Source organism: Microtus oregoni, unplaced genomic scaffold, assembly GCF_018167655.1.
Source record: "Microtus oregoni isolate MIOR12 unplaced genomic scaffold, Mior012 000001F_ref0000356, whole genome shotgun sequence".
In the NCBI taxonomy this organism is placed as follows: Eukaryota; Metazoa; Chordata; class Mammalia; order Rodentia; family Cricetidae; genus Microtus; species Microtus oregoni.
This window is the reverse complement of record NW_024543060.1, coordinates 4,548,414-4,572,249: the sequence shown is the minus strand read 5'-3', so window position 1 is coordinate 4,572,249 and position 23,836 is coordinate 4,548,414. Positions and strand designations below refer to the sequence as shown.

The window sequence follows — 23,836 nt, the reverse complement described above, 5'->3', positions numbered from 1 at the left end:
GCGGAGGCACGTGCGTGCCATGGGTCATGGGTAGAGGTCATAAGGCAACTTGTGGAAATCGGTTCTCTCCTTCCAACATGTGGATCCCATGGATTGAACTCAGCATGCCAGACTTGGAAGTACCTTTATGTGCTGAGACATCTCACTACCCTTCTTTTGAGGTCTGAGAGATTGATGGTGTATGTAGGTGTGGATTTTTGGCTAACATACTTTGAAGATCACTGGACGCCTTTAAAATGTTAAGGTTTTTCATCCAGTTTTCAATGATTTGAGTCATTATTTTCTCAGTGTTCTTTATTAACTTTTGTGTATCCTAAGAGTCTTGTGTGTATTGGGCATGTGTATGTCTGTGCAGCTTTGCTCCAGGTGCTCGTTCCCATCTCCTGTTCCCCATAATGTCATCTCAGTTGACCTTTGCAGTGCTGAGCCGATCACCTCTGCTACTTCCTGTTTGTTGTGGAACCTTACCAGTGAACTTTTCATTTATACTTTTAAACTCCAGAATTTCTATCTGGTTCTTCCATATAATTATTGTCTCTCTTGATAGTTTTTGTAGGGTAAGACATTTCTCTCATCCTTTGCTGTTGTTCTTTTTACTTTAAGTTCTGTTCATATATTTAAAAACGTTGGTATAATCTTTATGAAATGAGTCCATCATCTCGGTTTCTGTATGGACACTTCTCTGTTCTTGAATTGTGTTTTGTTATGTTGCGTTGTTCTTTGGTTTTTGATTGATTGGAGATCTGTCTCGCTCTGTGGCCTTGGTTGGCTTTGAACACTTGGAACACTTGGTAATCCTTCTGCCGCTGCCTCCTGGGTGTTGGGATTACGGCATGAGTCACCTTGGCCAGCTTCCGGGTCACCTTTTAAACAGTGAGTTTGTTTGTTTATTCTGTTTTTAAGACTTACTTACTTCCTTTGTGTGTGGGAGTGGTGTGTGCCTGGTGCCCGTGGAGGCTAGAAGAGTTAAAGATGCTTGTGAGCAGCTACCTTGTAGGTGCTAAGAACCAAACCTGCACAGTAAGCCTTCGGTAATTTGCACAGCTTTGGAGAGGGTGGCTTTGAGAATGGCGGTCAGTGCTTTTCTAGAAGCTGTCTCGCTTTCTTTCCTTTCACGGAGGCTTGTCATGGTAGAGATTCTTGCTATACTGTTTCCCTGGCTTTACCTGAACAGATTCTAAAGAACAGTGACTCCAATTTTATCCCTGTAACAATGTCCTCCACATATGAAACTAGGGCACAGACACTCAAGCCGATAAGGCCAGGCTAATACAGCACCAATCAGCTTGTACTGGTAAGAACTCCGTGGTGAGATTGTGGCCACCAAGAGTTAAGGTGAAATTTTTAAATTGAGTGGAACACAGAACCAAGAAGAGGCAAGAAGAAATCTGTATTTTCAGTCCCACCGTGATCACACACACATTTCTCAAAACTCATTGTATACATAGGAATTTGTTCTCTTTGTAGAATATACCTCAGTTTATAACAGACATACAGGGTTTTAGAATTGGAAAACTGGGAGATGAGAAAAATCTCAAATCCAGTTAAACCTAGGCCTGAGTAAGCAACAGTAGGACGTCTGGGTCAGGACAGAATGAACACGCTGACTGCAGGTCAGAAGTTGGTGTGAAGGTCACAGTGAAAACAAGGTCACAGAGCCAAAGTGTTTGTCTTAATCATCTATTGCTGCATAAACCTTTATCCCAGAATTTATTAGCATCTTGAGACATAAGTCTTTAGTATTCCAGACAGCAATATAGGTCAGAAATACAGGAGCAGCTTAGCCAGGTTATTTAAGCTTAAGCGTAAAAATTGAATGTGACACCCTCTTTTAGCTTCCATGGGCATCAAGCACACTTGTGGGTACACATCATTCATACACACAATAGAAATAAATAAGTCTTTTTTAAAAATTGTCCATAAAAAGTGACCCCGAGATTGGTCATGGTGGTTCATGCCCTAATCCCAGCACTCAGGAGGCAGAGGCAGAAAGATTACCAAGTGTTCAAAGCCAGCCGAGGCTACAGAGTGAGACACTGTCTCCAATCAATCGGAATCCAAACAACAAAAGATAATACAACTGAAAGAAGTCCGTACAAAACATAGCAAGAGGGCTTATGAGATTGCTGTCACCTGGGTTACATGAGGGTTAGACATATAGTGTAGAAGATGGAGAAAATTCCAAGACATGGGGCAAAGGTAGGTGTAGCATCGTAAATTGTATGCTCTTTAAAACTCTATGTATGCATAAGTTTATGTTACATGTATTGAGAAAGTCTTACGCATTCATACCAAATAAACAAGGATGACTCTAAGGTAGGAAGTAAGAAAGTGGTAGGAAAGAACTGTTTTCCTCTGTGTGTTCAACACACTTGAGTTTTTATAGAAATTCGTGTTTTGCTTAGAAATTGAATCAGGAGCTTGGCAGTGACACTCACTTATATAATCTATCACTCAGTAGGGTTAAGTCGGAAGATTATTTGTGTGGGACAGGCTTGAGACACAGTAACTTCCAGGCCAGCCTGGGCTATCTAATAAGACTCTGACTCAAATATAACAAAATATATTTAAACATCTAATTGCATTGTAAAAGTGAATTAGAGAAATGGTAGCAGTTCTGCAATAGAAAATTGCTGAGAGATGTGCAGTGGTCTAATTTAAGAGGAACATTCATGAGGATTTTATAGTTTATGGTTCTGGGGTGACTTATGTCATTAGTTCTTTCAGTTGTCCAGGTTAAGATTCCAAAATGCAGGAATGATGACTAGAAGGAGGAGATTTGACAAAAATTTAAGCGTTCAGGAAGAGAGTAGGTAAAACTGAGCTAACTCACACAGGAAGACAAGTAGATGAGTGGTGTGGAGAATGAGGTAGGCTGCTGTGTCGATCTATGAGAAGTTCTCATTGAGAGTGCCTCGCTGGTGCTTTTCAAGAACGGACTGTGCCCCGAGAGTCTCTTGCATTTACATTTTAAATCATTTTTGTTGATAGTTCTGATGGTCAAAGGCAGGAGCTTAAGTGTGGAATCCCAGGGACCACTGATGTGTAGGGAGCTAACATAGCACCTGGAGTCAAAGAGATGCTCTTTTCTGGAGGAGCTGCATCCCTCATTCCAAGGACAATGATATGAATGGCCAGTAGTGTCATATTCCATAAATTTGTCAGGACACAAAACATGGAATGGTAGGGGGTAGCATTAAGATTTAGGAGACTGGGTTATGGTTGAGAGCCCCCTAGTGGAAGGGAGTGGGTGTTTAAGCTCCTGGAAGCAGCCAATACAGCTGAAATTCGGAAGGTAATGTGAATGGGACCTCAAGACTGTTTCCACCTCCTTTGGATGTAATAAGTTATATGTAAATTTGTCTTTACTTCTGCCCCACCAGAGGTAGAAAAGAGGATTTTGAAGAGCTGAAACTTTTACAGAGATTTTCTTCTACAGCAGGAAGTGTCAGGGAATTTTTCTCCCAAGGGAAGTAGCAGAGCTGACAGGCAGTGAAGAGAAGCTGCTGGGACCTGAATGCCAAGTCCCACCGAGCTTTCAAACCAGCCCTTGAGAAAAGTCATTTCCAAGTGTGACCTTTGCTGTTTAGCCGTCTGTTTGCAGTGCCCCTTCTGGAAATGGCTGACTGTACTGGTTTATTTCTTGCATTGTTGTCTGAGTCTGAGGTGGGTCAGGAGGACAGCTTGTATTACTTGCCCCTCCCTTTGTTTTATTAAATTCATAATTACAAAGAGAGAAACTTGTGTGACATGTTTTTAAGTCGGTCAATTGCAGACAGAGGGCAAAAGTGGCCTTTTTATAAGTCTTCATTCACTTTAATTACAGTATTTCTAAAAGAATCAACAAGAAACTATAATATTCAGTGTCAAATTACAGAAATTGCAACATTTATAGAAAGATTAAGGAAGCTGTAGAAGTAGAAATGTAGGAAAGTTTACAATTTTAGATTTATAGTGTGTGCTTGTAAGCTTTTGATTATATAGATATAAATGTGGTACATAACATATAAGATTGTATTTTCATAAAAGTATGTACTTCCTGATTTGTATCAAGTGTATATTACATATTAATATATATTCTATCTACTTTTTAAATTTCAGAAATTTGTGGGGATCTTTTTAAAATTTAAGTATGTTCAGTAGGTGACAGCTTGATGACTTTTATGAAGTACAGGCACCTACCTTCCACATCAGTAAAGAGCATCACTGGCTGCCACATAAACTTTCATTCTCAACCTTTCTTTTCCTACATGGGTACCAGTATTTGCATCCCTATAGATAGTGTAGTGTATGGTTTTTGTGCCTGGTGTTTGGGAAGCAGCTTTGTTTCTGTGAGGTCTGCCCACATGGGTACATATACTAGTAGTTTATCCTTTTCCTGTGCTATGGCAGTCTGAAGTAGAGGACACAGATATCATGGTATTTGCATTCTGCAGCTGATGGCTGTTCAGCTTTTGAACCATGGGCTGCTATGTGTAATGTTCATTTTTGAGGCTTCTGGTGCATGTCTTTTGAGTATGTTTGTGCTGGATAAGTACTCATTTCTATGGGCTGTATGTCCAGAATTTACCTTTTGTGGAAATTGTCAATTTGTTTTTGAAAATAGCTCTGCCATATATGATTCCCATGGCTGTACTAACACTAAGTATAATGGCTTATTGTTGCTAAGTTAGTTTTGATTTTTGATTTTTTTTTTGTAGCTTTTAAAAAACATTAAATTTAGCCGGGCAATGGTGGCGCACACTTTTAATCCCAGCACTCGGGAGACAGAGGGAGACGGATCTCTGTGAGTTCAAGGCCAGCCTGGTCTACAAGAGCTAGTTCCAGGACAGGCTCCAAAACTACAGAGAAACCCTGTCTCAAAAAAACACCAAAAAAGAAAAGAAAAAAATTTAAAAACATGGGAATATTTTGTAATGAAAATAAGTATATTGTTACTGTTATCATTTTGATGGGCTATTGCCACCTTTGCCACAGCATGAACAACTAGTTCTCCCACCTTGTGAGCTCTTTGGTTAATTCTGTGTGTGTTCTAATGCGAGGAAAATTTAATATTGGAGCAAGCTAACAGATCTCATACTTTTTCTTAACAATTTTTTTAACTTCCCTGTTTTTTACCTATGTGACAACAGCAGGAAATCCATTTGAATGGTTTTATTTGGTTGGCAAGAAAATGGATTTTGATTTCATAGAGACAGGGTTTCTCTGTGTAGCGCTGGTTGTCTTGGAACTCACTCCATAGAGCAGACTGGCCTCGAGCTTACAGAATTCTGTCTGCCTCTGCCTCCCAAGTGCTGGGGTTAAAGGCATATGCCACTACTGCCCAGCCATTTTCTTCATGCTTATTTTAAGAGTAGTATAAAAAAGATACCATGGTGCCTGAAGCTAGATTTTGCTGAAAATATTGCCAGACACTGCTAATTTAATTGTCCAGAATAATAACAGCACTAGCTGCCAGAACAGACATTGCATGGACTCTCTACCACAGGGATCCATCTCTGGGGATTACTTGGGAGCATTTACAAAAAGAATCTTGTCCTTTGGAAGAGAAAGATGGTAGATGAGTGAGATGACTCTTTGGGTGAAGGTACTTGATACCAAGCCCGACAACCCCCGTGTTGTTCAGTCCTGAAACCCCATGTTGTCCTCTGACCTTGTGCACTGGACACACCTACACACAAATGTTTAGATGAAAAGTAAAAGTTTTTAGTCAGAGAACTTTCCTTCATAATGTTCCTTGTAGCTTCTCCTCCCATGTTCTCAATAGTTATCTTCTAACAGGAGTTATTACGTGGTCTGAAAAATCCTGAGGTCTTGCTTTTAGTTAACATTTGCTAATGTCATGGTAGCCCTGCATCCTCTTGAACACCATAGCTTTAGACTCCTGTTGGCACAGTGGTGTTTGGCGATGTCCCGTTGCCACAGTAGGTATTTTAACCCTTTGGAGCAATGGTTCTCAACCTTCCTAATACTGTGACCCTTTAATACAGTTCCTTATATTGTGGTGACCCCCCAACCATAAAATTATTTCATTGCTACTTCATAACTGTAATTTTGCTACCATTGTGAATCATGAAATATCTGAAGCAGGATATTGGGAGTTGCAACTTATAGGTTGAAAACCACTGCTTTGGAGACTTTGAGAAATTTCAGACTCTAACATAGCCAGATGATCTTTTGGAAATGCCTCCTTCCTTCCTTCCTTCCTTCCTTCCTTCCTTCCTTCCTTCCTTTCTTTCTAGATTTATCTGATTTTTGCCAGTTGTATATTGGGTTTTTAAGAATATAGTGACCAGAATGAGTGTGTGATTCTTGAATGTTTTGGAACATTCTTTTGACTTTCATATGTGCAAATCATCCACCTCTCTAATCGCTGACAAGAAGCTCTTAGCAATAGCAGAGAACTACTGTTGGGTAGTTTGTTGTTTGAAGGAAAGTCATCTGGAAACTGCTTTTAGCTACTGAACTTTCTTGAGAGGTCACGCTGTAACCTAAGTCCACAAGTCTGCCAATTCTTGCTCCTCTCTACTAATGGAGATGGGTCTAAGATACTTCAGTGATTTAGTAAGTAGCCCAAAAGCTTATTGAAGACAGTGTGTTCAATGACCTTTCCCTTCCTAGCCTCTAAATCTTTTTATTAGTGTCAATAATGAGAAATAAAACTTTGCTGACTAGATCTTTCTCTCTCACAGTATCTGCTAGAGTATATCATTCTTAGACAGATGTAGAATGTAAATCTGACAAGTAGTGTTACTTGGGCATCATCTTGATATCTCATGGTTACGGACTCAGTTTGCAGATTAATTCTAGAAGATATTTTAAAGTCTTTGTTGACATAATGTTTGACTTATAGATAATTTCTGCGTACGTCCTTGTTGTGGTGGTCAGGGTAGTGTTAAGGAGTTTCCTCAAGTTGTCACTTCTTTACACAGTCATGTAGAATCACCACTGGGGAACTAAAACTATCAGAGCCCTCATTGACTTGACTGATTCCAGAGCCCCATCAAAAGCTGTTTTCTTTCCCTGTAGGTATCAGTCAGAGCCGGATCTCTCATTGGCTGTTGCAGCAGGGGTCAGACCTGAGTGAACAGAAGAAAAGAGCATTTTACCGATGGTATCAACTTGAGAAGACAAACCCTGGTAAGTATTTCTTTTTATTTATGTGCCTAAATGAAAAGCATCTAATTGTTTCATTGACTCCATGTGCTAATTTGTCTAGAGAAACTGTTTCATGCTTTAGTGTCTTTCTTTATGTGAGTAGGCAATAAAACCTAAACCGTGGTTGTCATTGTGTTTAGGTTTCTGTTTCCTAGGCCACTTCACCTCCTCCTCTCAGCCACCTCTTGATTTCCCGATTAGGAGATTTTCTGTGCACAGTTTGGAAGAATGGTCATGGTATCAGTGGCTGGCTCTCTTTTCAGCTGTGGATACACAAATAAAATTTACCGTTTTTCAAATTTTGGAAAAACATTATGTTAATTGGTGTGTATTTAATATTATTATTGAGTTCATTCTTTACCATTACTAATGGTTTTGTGTCTTTAATGCCTGTGACCTGGGTAATAAATACACTGTGGAATTTTAAGGAAAAGCTGTTCACATAACTCCCAGGAACAGCACTAGACTGGAAAATAGGATGAAATCTTAAGGGTAAAGACCATGAAAGTCTTGTTGTCTGGAGTTGCCAAGAATAGGCAACATTTAATCCCAAGATACTTTTAACAAGTGATCAAGAAAAATATGATGTCACGGGAGTGGCTGTCTTGGGCTGCATGTTGCAAAGGTGATGATGGTGAGCCTCATCTCAAGTACACTGTTGCCATTGAGACGCCTTCTACAGTTCTCTTCATAAAGCCCTCAGGCACGCCAGGCCAGGTGTTGCTTTCAGCAGTACTAGCCCTGAGCTGCAGATACAGAGCACTGCATGGAAGTGACTTTTAGGGTGTGTATACGGTAAGTTTTGTTAGTTTTTCTCAACAATTACATTCTCAACCCAAAATGCCCTGGTAAGATGAAGCAAAACAGAAAGTTTCAATCTATACAAAGAATTTCTAGAATCTATTCTCCCCCATTTTCTCTTTTGAAGTGTTTCAGATATACATTTTAAAAGATCAGCAAGGTATTTAGTTACCTTATTGGATACAAAAATTATGAGCATTTTGCTATTTGCCAATAATTTTTAAGATTTATTTGTGTGTCATGTTCTAATAATCAGGGTAGTTTCCTATAAAAACTACAATCTATTTATTATTGTACCTAATAAAATGAATATTTCCACAATTGTTTAGTCTTTTATCGTATCTCTCTGTTACAAAAGTGTCTTGTATAGCTTAATACCTGTTTTCTCCCTCTTTGTCGTTTAATAAGCAGTTTCAGTTTTAGGTCAGCAAATTAGGATGCTTCTCTATCTTCTTAAATTGCCTAAACTTTTTATTTTTTAATGATATAAACTTTTCGGGGGGGGGGTGCTTTTCAAGACAGGGTTTCTCTGTGTATCCTTGGTTGTTCTGGAACTTGTTCTGTAGACTAGGCTGACCTCCAGCTCACAGAGATCCTAGGGCTGGGATTAAAGGTGTGCACCACCACTGCCTGGCTAAAGTAGTCTTTGATTTTGTTTAAAGGATGATATTTCTTCTTCTGTGGGTACTTTAGAGTTGCTGTTATCTCTAAATTCAGTGTTGCATTTAAGATGGGTTCTCTTCTCTCTGCCCATTAAATAGTTGCTTTGAGTACCTCACATTCATCTTTGCAAGACACTGGAATCATCCGACTAAGAACTGGTTAAATTCTCTATAGGATAACATCGTAGGACTGTATAGTTATTTTTAGTGTGTTTTGTTTGAATTATATTTGCATGCAGTGAAATAGCATTCAGAGGTTAAAAATGTAAGATATGAAACAATATTATATGTATTCAAAGAATATGCACACACACAGGCAGTTTAGATGTCTGTTAGGTATGGAACTTGTCGGGAATTCTCACTTAGGAATTGATAAAATGAGTTCTGAAGAGGGGCACTGGTAATAAGGGGAGAAGTAGAAAGACATATTTATATACCCTCTGGGTCTTTGTTTATTTTGCAATGCTTGGGATTGAACCCAGGGCCTTGTGCATGCAAGGCAGGCATTTACCATTGAACTCTGACCCTTCTTTGACTTTCTGAATTTTAGACCATGTAGTCTGTGTTTGGAAAATGCATATAATGTGTAATGGAAGGAGGGAGGGAAAAAGAGATGTGAAAATCAATTTGTTTACATTACAGTAACAAGAGAAGAGCTCAGTTCCTGAGATGTGGTCCCACAGTTTATCTGAAGCAGTTTAGAGAAAATAAGCTATAGGCAGGCTTATTAGCAGATGGTTGCTGTTACCACGCTCTATCCTCGGCCCAGCAGACAGGTCATCAGGAGAAATGTAACTAGCAATATGTTCTCACATGCATTCTGAGAAGAATGTAAAATTAAGGCAAACCACAAAATGAAAAGCTGACTTTTCTTTTCTCTGGTACTGAACTATCTGACAAACAAACAGCTGTATTTGTAGATTCTTCGCCTACTCTTGGCCTTAACTGCTCTTCTGGCTGCATTCCTCCAGTGAAGTTCTCTTTTCAACCTCCTATCGATTTGGGTTTTTTTTTTCTTTTTTTAAATTTTTTTTGTTGATTTAATTGAGTTATACATTTTTCTCTGCTCCCCTTCCTTCCTCCCCCTTCTACCCTCTCCCATAATCCCCCTGCTCCCAATTTACTCAGGATATCTTGTCTTTTTCTACTTCCCATGTAGATTGGATCCATGCATATCTCTCTTAGGGTCCTCATTGTTATCTAGGTTCTCTGGGATTGTGAATTGTAGACTGGTTTCCTTTTCTTTTAGACAAAAGCCACTTATCTGTGAGTACATATGATATTTGTCTTTCCATTTGGATTTTTTATAAGGACTCTTTTTACAAAGTTCTTTTTACATGAACTCAGCAAGGAAAAAATAGAGTTATTTTGACTGATAATCCAATATCGATAGATACAATGTAATAATCAGATAAATAGACCCATAATCAGAATTTCCTAGAACATTCTAAAGCCTGCTAAGACTTCTCAATAAAGCAAATTAATGGAAACTAATCACATTCACTTTATATTGTTTCTTATAACAACATTTACAAGAAAATGCCTGTTTTCTTAAAGAACGGAGTTTAAATTCAGTGTGTTTGCTGTGAGAAAAATTCCTTTATTCAAATTAGGTCCATAGTCTTCTCTTGCCTGAATCAACCATTGCTATGGCAGGCAGGGTTTGTGGGACACCTGCAGGCTTGAGATACTGATCCTTCAGACTTCACATTAAACAGTCTGATGGGATGCTTGTGCATAACATGAAGTCCATGTTAGATCAGAAGAAAACGCCCATTCTGCACATGTAGCACGCCAGAGCTCCAGGAAATGTGTGTATGACATGGGAGAAGATGAGAAAGACTTGGGAGAACCCATTTTCCTTTTCATTGATGGAGTACTAATGACCTTCTTCTACTAGCTGATTAACAGGGTCTCGTCCAATTCTAATCTGGTACACAAGATAATCATATCTACAGGTGAATATTCACAGAAACCTTAAAATCTAATAGTAGATTATAAAAGTGGTTTTTGTAAGCAGAAAACTGCTTGTTCATTCCTGGCTGCTCAGACCCGAATAATCACACAGAAACTATAATAATTTCACTGTTTGGCCTATTAGCTCAGGCTTCTTACTGGCTAGCTCTTACATCTTAAATTAACCCATTTTTGTTATTTTATATTTTACCTCAAGGCCTGTGGTTTGTTACCTCTTACTTCTTGGGCAGCTCCATGGCGTCTGCCTCCTTCAGCAGCTACATGGCATCTCTCTGACTCTACCTACTCTTTGTATCCCTTCCAGCCTGGCTATATTTTGCCCTGCCATAGACCAAAGCAGCTTTATTCATTAACCAATAAAACAACACATATACAGAAGGACATCCCACATTATCTCCTCTTTTCTATCTAATTGAAACGGAAGGTTTTAACTTTAACATAATAAAATTATATATAAATAACAATTATCAAGCAAGAATTATAGTTACAGTATTTCGTCCATTTACATTTGGCAAATTAAGGAAAATATTCTAGCATCTATCCTATCTTTGTGAGTGTAAAGTTTTATATCTAATAACTATATGTCTTCAACTCTTCAAAGACCTCAGAAGGATACATTACCCAACTAATCAGGAAGTGCATTGTAAGCAACCCCCAAAGTTCTAGAATTCAAAGAGACATCTTGCTGCCTGGACAGACACCCAAAGTTCTTCCGGAACATTGGGACATCCATCTTCAGCCTACAGGCCCATAGTATCCAGCAGACTTTTCCATGAAGCAGGAAATTTGAAGATCTGTTCTTCCTTGTAATGGCATAGTCCATCAGTTGCTTTCTTCTGTGTCCTATAAAATGTCTGACAGTCTCTTTCATGAAGCAGGAACCCTGAAGGACCATCCCATCTTTTGCAAAGCTCAGTGGTCACTTTTCTGTGGGTCCTGCATATCCAGTTCATATGTCATACCATCACTCAGTCCAGGCAATAGCAGTTTCTTACCCAAATGGCTAGCCTTGTCACATTTAAGGCAAATTCCATAGCAAGTTTCTTCAATGCCCATCAACCTCTCGGAAGTAATTGGTGCTGCCAGAAGCAGACATGTATCACTGTCAAGAAAAATTCTTAAAACATTTTAAATGCTATATTCTGTAGGTCTTTGAAGTGCCGAAGATTATCTATCTAACTGAAATATATCTCTGTATATCTAGAAAGCCTAACTAACATGACTACAAGTTTGACTATTATAAATGACTATTAATTTATAATTTTTAATTATATATTATATTTTTGAATGAGCTCTATAAACATACTACCTTAAACAAGAATAGGAATACACATACAACAAAATTGACCTTAAATTTGTATCAGTAAACCAAAGTCCATACCAATGTAAAGTATTCATTTCTATATCTTATCCCCCTTTAAATGAAAATAAACATTTATAAACAATCATTTTGGGAATGTGTTGTTGCCTCCAAACTGCTTTGTGCTATTTCTTGGGCAAAATTTTTTTAGGGTTCACAGAGACCATTCAGGGGGGTCTTGTTCCATCAAACCACATTAGTCTGAAAGGAATCCATAGGTTCTCATCTTCTGTGGAAACAAAAGCAGAACATCTTTTCCAAAGTAACATATCCTTAGACCCAAATTTTGAAGTCAAGATACCTTTATGTTGGTTTAACAGTGGCTGCCAGAATCAAATGTCTCTCTGCAGTAACAATTTCAAAGAAAACACAGTAATATACATAATCCATATTCCTTGTGTATATTCCATCTTTATGTGGCTTATTTTTCTTTACTCCTTTAATGTATGTTTGTCTGTATTCTTTTATATTTTACTGTCTCTTTAAAGATTTTGTTTTATTTTTAAACCATTTACTTCTTTTTATAACTGTGTGTATTCTTTTTTCTCTCTCCCAAGCCTACATACATTTTTTAAACACACTGTGTCTCGTTTAGTTGTCTTTTATGTCTGAATCTGTCATATTGTGTATCTGAAATCTTTATCTGACAAGGAGCATTTTAAAATGATTAGCAGTGTGGTTGCCCCAGCCTTGGATGCTAGCTCTGCCTCTCTTGGCCTTTCTGTATGGTAGAGGTATGTTCACCTCCTCTGTGAGCCATTTTCACTTCCCCACTCCAGGGACACAGTGGGTCTATGTTGCCATTAAGCTAGTTGTAACACTCTGCTCACAAACCCCACTTAAGTGTTCCATAGTCAGACCTCCTGAAAGAGCCAGAGCCATTTGTGCCAGCGTGAACCAGGAAACTGATTTTTAAAGGAGTCACACATCTGTTTGCAAACAGAGCCTATCTGAAAAAAATGCGACTACCCAAGCTGTGCTTGGCTCTCATTTTTTGTAGGCTTAGAAGCCCTTTTCTTAAGCTTTCTTAGGCTTTATGTGGCTGTATGTTGCCCAACGTCTGGGTGCCATTTTGTAAGCGGAGACTGTTTGTTTGTTCCTGGCTGCCCAGACCAAATAATTACACAGAAACTATATTCAAACACTGTTTGGCCTGTTAGCTCACTCTTCTTCTTATATCTTAAATTAACCCATTTCTATTATTTTATATTTTACCTCGAGGCTTGTAATTTGTTACCTCTTGCCTCTTGGGATCTCTGTGTTGTCTGCCTCCTTTAGCAGCTACATGGTGTCTCCCTGACTGTCTTCTCTCTCTCTCTCTCTCTCTCTCTCTCTCTCTATCCCTTCCAGCCTGGCTAGTCTGTCCTGCCATAGGCCAAAGCAGCTTTATTCATTAACCAATAAAAGCAACACATGTACAAAAGGACCTCCCACATCAAAATTTTGTTTTAATGTGAACTAAGATATAGTGTCAAAAACTGTTACCATGAAGAAGTAAGTCACACATAAGTGAGTCCCTGGGCCTTTCTGCAGCCCAGATTTCCCGTATCACTACAGGGAAGTTTTAAGACTATTCCCACATCTAGTTTCTACGCATTGTTCTGTCAAAATCAGTAATGTTCATCATATTTTTGTATAATTCACTGCTCCCTATCTGTCTGAACCAAAACAAAGTAGATAGACTTTGCTTTCTAGAAGTAATCTGTATTTATTCCAGAATGCTTTGTGTACCATTTTTCTTGTTTTTTTCCTTTTATCGTGTGTGTGTGTGTGTGTGTGTTTGTGTATGCATGTCGGAGTATATAGGGGTACACATGTATGTGGGTATATGTGCACCTGAGGGTCTGAGTGTGGGGAAATGTGTTACAGATATCCTGACTTAACGGGAAGCAAGGCTATACTTAGAGCCGCAATAGGACAGCTCTGGGGGTGGGTAGAGCCACAATAGGACAGCTCTGGGGGTGGGTAGAGCCACAATAGGACAGCTCTGGGGGTGGGTAGAGCTGCAATAGGACAGCTCCGTCCTGAAGGACAGGTATCCTGACTATGGGGAAGCCAGGCTACCTGAAGCTGGGGTGCGGTGGGGGATGGTCTCTCCACAGGATATAGCAAGCCTGCTCTTCTCCTGGAGAGCTCCTACAGCTGAGCTCTGCTCTGTTTCCTTAAGGGAACAGAAGTCCTAGCAGAGCTGTCTGCTTCTTCTCTGGCCCAAGGTGTTACTTCTTTTGCTAACACTCTGCTAAAGGAGAAGCCCCTACAGCAAGGTTTTTCATCTCAGTCCACTAAGGAATGTCCCAGCCAGGTTCTTCTATTCTGTGCAGGCGAATGAAGATCATCACCCAAGACTCTTGAGAAAGAGATTTATTTGGGAAGGAGGAATCTAGGAGAGTGGCCACCTCTGTCAGGGAGGGATAAATGGTGGCCCCTAACTGAACAGGCAGAGTGGCTTATAGTGCTTCTTAGGGCGGAGTTTTCCCACGGAGAAGAGGGGTTGGTTAGTTTTTCCCTGCTCAGGGATTGGTTAGTTTAGTTGGTCAGGGGCAGAGATGGGTCTGATTTCATAGCCAAACTGTTTCTCTCACTTTTAGCTTTTTGACTCTAATCTTAGGACCAGGGCATGATTTTTTTCACTGGCTCTGATTCTAGGGACAAAGTGTGTTTCTTTGGCACTGGTTTCAGAGTCTGGGTACATGTCTTTAGTCCTGGATTCAGGGATAAGGATCTTTCTTTCCCTGGCCCAGGTCTCAGATCCAGGGTGTGTTTTTTTCACTGGGTCTAAGTTCAGAGTCAGGATGCTCAGTGATTGGTTGGTTTCCTGCTCCAGTTGTCCCTTTACCCTACACTGAGGCTAGATGTCAAGAATCATCCTCAGTCTCTCTTCCACCGTATTCACTGAGGCAAACTCAGCCAAATCCTGAGCACACAGATATGGGTAAACTTGCTATCTGACTTGCTCTGCCCCACCCCACCTCCCCAGCTACAGTTCCCAGGCTGGGTTACAGGTAACTAGCTTCTTGTGCTGTTTTGAATTGAAAAAGAAATGGGACAAGGGGGAAAAAGCCCTCAATGTAGTATTTTAAAATTAAGAATATTTACAGGTTTAAAATTGCTCAGTTTTAGCCTTCTGTATAGAAATAGTCTTTATTTCTTTCAAAGTCACCATGTTATTTTCTCCTCTCGGTTTTATCTCTCTTTTCCTCCCTCCTTTTTCTTCTTTTCTGACAAACTTTATTTTCATCTAAATTTTTTATAGGAAATTTAGACAATGGAGAATATTTTTAAATGATTGATACCATTAACAGTAAATTCCAACAACAAGAGCTCATCATTGGCTGTCTACTTCAGCCTCTTAGGATCCTGATCTCTGTTAATTTCCATGCCTGCACCACGTTGCCTACCTATAAGAATACGCCACAGTTCTAGCAGCACATGCTGGAGCTCACAGATTTGTTCTCTTCTCCCCCCCCCCCCCCCCCCGTCCTCTCCACTCTGAATCCCTTCATCCCTTCACCAGATCAAGCCTAGGGTAAGAGAACCCATGGCCTTATCTATTCAGTTTCTGCCTTCATCTTTACTAGTTGTAATGTTAGGTAGTTTGGCTGCTTTGGACATTTTCTTTCTGGAACAAAACTGGTATAATTTTAATTAGGTAGATTCTTATCCTAAACTGCCGTGCTGTAATCCTTGCTTGCTTTGGGAAGAATTGGAGACTTTGAATCAGGCCCAGATTATTTTGACAAACCTTTAAATATTTGTTTGTTTGTTTGTTTGTGTATGTAAGTGAGTGAATGTTTTGCCTGCATGTATGTCCATACACCGTTTATAAGCATGGTGTCCACAGAGGCCAGAAGAGGTCATTAGTTTTCTCTCTCTCTCAAACTGATTGGCCTAGTGTCTCAGGCTCTTCTTATTAACTCTTTCTTACATCATACATTAACCCATTATTCTTGTCTGTGCTAGCCATGTGGTTTGGTTCCTTATTAGGCCAGGCAGTCACATCTTGCTTCCTCTGCATCTAGGTCATGACTGCAGACTGCAGAATCCTCTTCACAGAATTCTTGTTGCCCTACCTCTACTTCTTGCCTGGTCGTCCTGCCTATACTTTTTTGCCTGGCTATTGGCCAATCAGCATTTTATTAAAAAATAATACAGGTGACAGGATAAAAGACCATTGTCCCACAACACCCCCCCCCTTTTTTCAAAACAAGAATTCTGAATCGAATCTCCCTTGTTTAGCTTTTTTTCTGACCACCATTTGTAACAGGTTGTAACCAACATTCTAAAAAAGGCAAACATCCATAATTCATTTTTTGGGGATGTGGGTGTAGTTTTCTAGGCTACTTCCTGCTGATTGGGGGAACTGGTAATCTTATGGGAACCTAAAGAAAATTTAGAATTATGATCAAGTCCTGACTGGTATATCCTATGAGGCTTGACATTCTCAGTCAGCAGTCTTTGAACTGTTCTGGATGTAGAACTCAGACATGTGGGCCATCTGCTTCTATCGGAGATTTCTCGCGGGGGAGAGGGTCTTCCTTGATCAGACCTGATTTTTCTTAGCTCAGAATGAAACCACAGCCTCTCATTTCCTGTGGAAAAAAGCCAAACCTTTCTCCAAAGTAACATACCTTTTGACTTCAATTTTGAAGTCAAGGTATTTTCAAAATATCTATCTTGGATTAATTCAGCAGCATTTATAAACAAATATCTTTCAGCAGCTGTTGCTCCTTCCTCAGCATTCAAACAATTCAAAGAGAGCATAGTAACATATAGTATCCAGATTCTCTGTATGTTTTTCATCTTTACGTGGCTTTATTTTAAACTGTATTTCTTTTATTTTTATTTTTAATTTTTAGCTTTTTGAGACAGGGTTTCTCTGTGTATCTTTGTCCTGGAACTCACTCTGTAGACTAGGCTGTCTTTGAACTCAGAGAGATCTGCCTGCCTCTGCCTCCCAAGTGCCACCACACCTAACTACTCTCTTTTTTCTTTCTTTTTTATTTTAAGGAATTTATTCTTTTTCTTTTCTGTGTAAAATTTTTAAACACACTGTATACTGTTTAGAGGTTTTTTTTTTTTGTCTGAAAGTATCTTTACTGTATCTCTTTTTCTGACCCCATGATTCTTTAATTTGCTAAGCGATATGGCTATTATTAAATCCGTGGCTTTGACAGCTGGATCCAGCCTATTCCTTAGCTTTCTGAGATTCCAGCCTCATCGCAGAGGTGCTGGACAGAACCATGCTTATTGCCAGAACTCTATATAGCGTTTCAAGGTCCCTGCCACCACCAAAAACATGCGGTCAGCTTTTCATCAACACCATTTAAGTGTTTTGTGGCAGGACCTCTTATAAGAGCTGCAAGGTTTGACAACTAAAGCTGAGTGAGGAAGCCTCTCTTAAATGAGAGTGCTTGTCTCTAGCAAGCAGAGCCCACCTGAGAAAATGCTGCTGTCAATAAGCCATGCTTAACTCTATTCTTTTCTGTCAAGAATTATTTCCCAAGCTTTCTCAGGCTTTATGTGGATGCAGTTGTCCACATGGATGCCATTCTGTTGACCAAGGTTTCTATCCTGCCCAGTCCTGCAAGCTGTTTAGTCCCAAATAAGTACACCAAGGTCTACATTAATTTTAAACTAATTGGCCTAGTATCTCAGGCTCTTCTTATTAATTTACATCGTACATTAATCCATTATTCTTGTCTGTGCTGGCCACGTGCCACATTTTGCTTCCTCTGCATTTGGGTCATGACTGCAGACTGCAGAATCCTCTTCCCATTAGTTCTCTTGGAACTGAAGTTACAGACAGTTGTGAGTCATCAGGTAGCTGCTGGAAATCAAACCTGGGTCCTCTTAAAGAGCAGCCAGAGCACATACCTGCTGTGTCCCCAAGCCCTTTTCTCAAACCCATCGGCTATAGTATAAAAGATTTCAGCTTACTGGTAATAATAGAAGAGATTCAAACCTACTGGCCTTCATACAAAAGAATCACACTCATTAACTGCATGGAAAAAGCTTACAAACTTAACTACATGTAAATTAAAATAAAAATATATACCATAATTAAAGATACAGCAAATGACAAATGAATAATTACAGCTATATAACTGGTAATTGATGTTGTATCTCCACTCAAATAAAATCTATAGCTCAATAACAAAAGGACCATAAACTGACAAAAGTTAGATAATAGGCAATAAACAAGAAGGTGCTCATCTTTACTCTTAGTAAGGTATTTTATCTTAAAGGTATTTTTTTCTGCCAGATTGGTACATTTTTTAAAAAAATATATTTATTTATTTATTTATTTATTTATTTATACAATATTCTGTCTGTATGCCTGAAGGCCAGAAGAGAGCGCCAGACCTCTTTACAGATGGTTGTGAGCCACCATGTGGTTGCTGGGAATTGAACTCAGGACCTTTGGAAGAGCAGGCAATGCTCTTAACCACTGAGCCATCTCTCCAGCCCCAGATTGGTACATTTTAATATGTAATATGCTTAGTGTTGGAGGATATGATGAAATAACAGCTGGACATGGTTGTGATGACTTGTATTAATTATCTGCTGTGATACAAACCATGCTACATTTTTTTTTTTTGGCTTAGCACAACAAAGATTTATTTTCTATTTCTATAGACCAGGAATCCAGGAGCAGCATCCTCATGAGCTTTTAGTCAAGCCGTCAGCCAGGGCTGCAGTCACTGGAACTAGATGGTCCACTTGCAAGGCCACTCACATGGATGTTGGCTGTCCCTGTTCCTTATTGCCTCATGGCCAGAGATAGCAATTCCTCAAGAGCCCCATCATCCATTCTCACCTAGCAACTTCTCCCTTGAGGAAGTGATCTGAGAAAGAAAGCAAAGAAAGATGCCCTAGTGTCTCAGTCTGGACGAGACATGCTCTCACTGCCACTACTGTTTCTCACACATGAGTACAGAATGGGGAAGCACCCCACAAAGGCACAACTGCCAGGAGGCAAGGAAGGACTCATGAGCCCTTGGGGCTGACTACCAACATGCCTTTGTTGGGACTGAATGTCTGGGTATTTATTTCTGTCAGCTGGGTATAGAATGATCCAGATCCATATGATGTATATTGTGGCGTAGTGTACAAAATTGCCTTTTCCCTGTCTTGTCTGGTGCTCAGGTAGAATGGCAAAGGCACCTGGAGATCAGGTGGATATCTTTCATTCTGTGCAGACTTCCACATTGCTACTGTGTGTGGTTGATCTTAATTCTCTAAGCACAGCATCCCAGGAGATGTAGAGAGCAGGTGCAGGGCTCCCTGTGATCTAGCCTTGGGGTTTCTCCATGTCATAGATGAGCCCAAATCTAAGAGCACAATGACGGGGAGTCATGGCTTACTGTGAAGATCCATATTTAGCCCTGTCCTGGGCAGTTATGGTTGTGAGAGATGATGCTGACCTGTTGTAAACCTTCAATACATATAAAAAACATTTTGTCCTGGATTTATTTTGAATATAAAATTAATGAAATTTGTGTAGTACTAGCTTTATAATATGTGGAGGGGAATAAAGAAATTAAAAATGACATGAGATATTTTAGCTTGCAGTTTGAAGAAGAGATTTACTAAGAAGGGAGAGACAGACGATATGTTTAAAAGGAGAATCTAGATTGTTTAAACCATTGGTCTCCATCCAAGAAAATACAAAAAAAGATGATGCTGTTAGGAAAGGAGTTTAGCTGGGACCACTTTTGTGTACCTGTGGTTCCAACTACTTGGGAGGCTAAGACCAGAGAAACTAGTGAGGCCAGAAGCTAAAGGCCAGCCTAACAACATAGAATGGCCCTGTCTCAGAAAGAGTGTGTGTATATTCAAATAGAGACATTATCCATGGGGTTATTTGATGATATGATAGAAAATAGTTCCTATCGTGAAGAAACATGGTCATTGTGTGAAATTAACATGTATTCTTATGTACATAAACCCTTTGAATTCCAACTTGCCTTTCTAGGACAGTATTAAGAGTTCGATAAGCTGGGCTTGATGAAGCATGCCCATACTTCCAACACTGAGAGATGGAGGTAGGCGTTCTGTGCTGCCTTACTTCTTGTCTCAAAGGAAAGAAAGAAAAGGAGTTTGGTAAACTACAGCCAAAGGGAACTTCTTGGAGGCTTTAATCAAAAGAGTGATATAACTATAATTGTGTTTGGGAAAGATGAATTTAGCAGTGCAAGGAGTAAAAGAGGAAGGGGAGGCAGAGACTTGCCATGGCAGCATGCCAAGCTCTATGCACATCTGTGAGCTAAGTCCATAGAAGCTAGAGACGGTATGGCTTCTGATTTGAGGCTAGCCTCAAGTCTAGAACAAACCACGGGAAAAGACATGTGATAAGTCGAGAATTAGTGAATTATAACTCTCTGAGGCTATTTGAAGATAGCTGGTCTAAATTAGTGAACCTCTCAGATCGAAGTTGTTCTGTCAGAGGTGAACAATATGGCATTGGTAGGTGGTAGACCTGTAGGGCCTGGATCCTGCTCACTAACGGCTTATAATACCTTCTTATTTTCTTTGCTGCTGTATTTTACACTTTTCTTTTTGAAACAAGGTCTCATGTAGCTGAGACTAACCTTAACTCCTGATCTTCCTGCCTCTGACTTCCAAGTAGTAGGATTACAGATGTGTACCACATCTGGCCTAGTGAAGGAATTTCAAAAAAGCCTCAACAAGGAAAGTCCAGTGCTTTTTATGAAGAAATAGGTCTCATGCTTTGTGTGAAATCCATTGAAGGAGCTAACAGACACATGAGCTGATGGAAAGGTGGCAGTTAGGATGACTTTTGCAGGCTTTTGAAGGAAGAGGCTTTTACTGTTTCAGGTTTTTTCTTTTGGTCATCTTTGTTTTATGTGTATGGGTGTTTTGCTGGTATATATGTCTGTGAACCATATGTGTCCAGTGCCTGCAGAGGCCAGAAGAGGGCATTGAATACCCTGGAACCGGAGTTACAGATGGTTGTTCGCTGCTATTTAGGTGCTGGGAATTGAACCTGTCTCCTCTGGAAGAGCAGTCAGTGCTTTTAACCACCTAGCAATCTCTATAGCTCTTTGATCATGTTTCATTATTTTCCTTATAACAATATTAAATATATTGGCCTTCAAGTCTCAGTATCAAGAAGCTTATACTCAGACCGCATTGTCTCGTTTGTATCCTTGTAATACTGATTTTTTTTTTAATTGCAAGATATATGCTAAAAAAATGTTTTGTTTATTCCAGGGGCTACGTTAAGTATGAGACCAGCCCCTATTCCAATAGAGGACCCTGAATGGAGACAAACACCTCCTCCAGTCTCTGCCACACCTGGAACCTTCCGACTCCGGCGGGGGAGTAGATTTACCTGGAGAAAGGAGTGCCTAGCTGTTATGGAAAGGTACTTCTCCTATTGCTGGGAAATGCTTCCCAGACCAGTTTCATTTCCAACAAGTAATCTGAGGTTCAGATTCTAGCTCTACGAATATTATAGACTTCTAGAATGGTTGAAATAGGAGAACTCGCAAAGCTGGGGTTAGTGTTTATTGGCCTATTTGACTTACATACAATTTAATTTTGTCATCTGTAGCATAACAGTCTTTAGAGTTAATATTTTTAAATGTATATCTTTCTATTGTTTTGAAAAAACACTGTGAAGTCTTTATTTTCATCAGTGCTGAACTGTAAAGGACAGCTCTGAGACTCACTTTTCTGCAACAGGGGGATGATCTCAAAAGATGGGTCTCCAAAGGTTTAAAACTTTAACAAAACCCGATCCATATCTGGTTTCAACACTTTTTGGCAGTTTCATTTTCCCCATCTTTTATAACACATTGCTGTATTTAGTATATATTCTAATTGTCCTTTAAGTACCCTTCCACACACACTCCTTGCATAAGTGATATCTATAGGACTCTGACTTGGTGGAGAGGTTGACAGACAGGCAGCAGGGTCATTCTTACCTAATCTGACCACCAGAGTGGCATCCTGGAAAGAACACTTGATGAAGATTCAGAAGTACCAAAACCTGATCGGACTCTGATCAGGTCAGAGACGGAAACTGTATCTTCCTTGTCTCTAAAATGAAAGTGTCAGTACCAGCAATATGTTATTCAGGACGTTTGCCCTCTCTCTTTCACCTACTTCATTACAGTGTTGAAGTTCAAATGATATAAGTGAAGTGAATAGGTAGCCACAGTGGGGCTGTCAGTTATCCATGGCTGTGCATTTCTCTCTCTCTCTCTCTCTCTCTCTCTCTCTCTCTCTCTCTCTCTCTCATAACCGTGAACCTGTTTCTTCCCGATTGACTGAAGTGAGCAGGGGATACTCGTGCTCTGGAAATCTGACTGCAGCCTGCTCCTTTTCCCTCATCTGGAAGTCTGATTCTTTCTGAAAGTTTGTTTCAAATTTTCCATATAGAAGATGGGAATGAAAATTAATGTCTACCTTAAATTATTCACAGCATTATATATTTTCCTCTGATAAATTTTGATATTATTTTGTGCCTAGTATGGGTTCTAATTATACTGATAAGAGTTAGTTAAATTTTTCATTAAGATATTAAAGTGCATTTATTACACAAAGTCAATATGAGAATGGATTAAACATTGAGACCATGAAAATAGTGGATTACATTCTCTCTATGTTTTAGGAGTTGAACCTCAGGGACTCAGAGACTAGGTTTCCCTTTACGTCTAAATTTTTCTTTCAAGGTAGCAACATCTATCCATGAATCACACTGACTAATTTTAGACAAAAAGATATACAACATTTTATCTTTTTGTAAGGTTCCTGTTTAGTTCTAACATATTTTTAGTCTCAATTTTAATGAATATCTTCACCTAGGACTGAGTTTCTTCTGGCTTCATTTCATCTTAACCTGGCACAGCTAGAGAGGGTGTGGCTCAGGCCTGAGTTCTCAGAAATGCTGAAAGCCTTTCAAAGCACTGAGTATCAATTGTCTAAATGATCTGCGTCCTCCAAAAATGGAGATTTGTATTCTCAGAAGTGGAACATAAAATCTCCTGGCCTTAGAGTAGTATATCACACTTTTTGGCTAGACTGAATGTTTGAATAAATACATAGCACCGCCAAGTAAGCCTTATTCAAATATGTTGGTATAGAATAAAAGTAAAGACTATTCCATTCCTCACTCCATACAGGAAGATAAATTTCAAATCAATTAGGGAAGTGAATTCATAATACATAGAAGAAGGAAACATAGGGTGTCTCTTCACAGAAGAAATCTGGAAATGGGAGAGATGTTTCCTAACTGAGCCTCCTAATCAAAAAGCAGAAAGGAAATGATGGATAGATATAAATGGAAAGGACCGCTGGGATAAAACTAAGCAAAGTAGTAAAATCAATTGGAATAAAATATTTGCAACTTTTATCGCCCTTAGTATGTAAAGAATTCCTAAATGAGATAAGACCAACAGCTCTACAGAAAGATGGACTAGAAGAAGTGGCCCAGAAGTAATGCAGAAGCCGTTTAAGCACATACAAAAGTCCTAAAGTTATTGTCATTCTTGTTTGGGCTTTCTTGAGACAGTCTCACTTTAGCCCTGGCTAGCCTTCAACACATGGCAGTCCTCCAGTGCCAGCCTCCAGGTGCTGAATTTACAGGTGTAAACCACTGCATCCTAGCCAAGATACTAACCTTGAATTGAGTGATTCAAATTCAAACTCCATTGAGATACCATTCTTCACCTGTCACACGGGCAAAAATCACCAGGTTTGGCCAAATTTTCTCTTGATTAGGCTCTAGAGAAATCGCATTCTGATTCATTATTATGGAAATGCAAAATGGAGCAGCTTCAATGGAAGAGAGCTAGGCAGTGTCAGGGGCCATGACTAATGGATTTGCCCTTTGCAACAACATTCCTGTTTC

At 39.5% G+C, this 23,836-nt stretch overlaps 1 protein-coding gene across 12 annotated transcripts in view; it reads left to right on the top strand.

Moving 5' to 3' along the window:
* Positions 1-23,836, top strand: part of Hmbox1 (homeobox containing 1) — a 135,488-nt gene that overhangs the window by 73,455 nt on the left and 38,197 nt on the right. For all 12 annotated transcript variants that reach the window (XM_041672731.1, XM_041672715.1, XM_041672781.1 and 9 more), the window contains exons 5-6: positions 7,030-7,140; positions 21,193-21,346. In XM_041672731.1, coding sequence (XP_041528665.1) covers positions 7,030-7,140; positions 21,193-21,346 — 265 coding nt within the window. The remainder of the gene's footprint in view (positions 1-7,029; positions 7,141-21,192; positions 21,347-23,836) is intronic.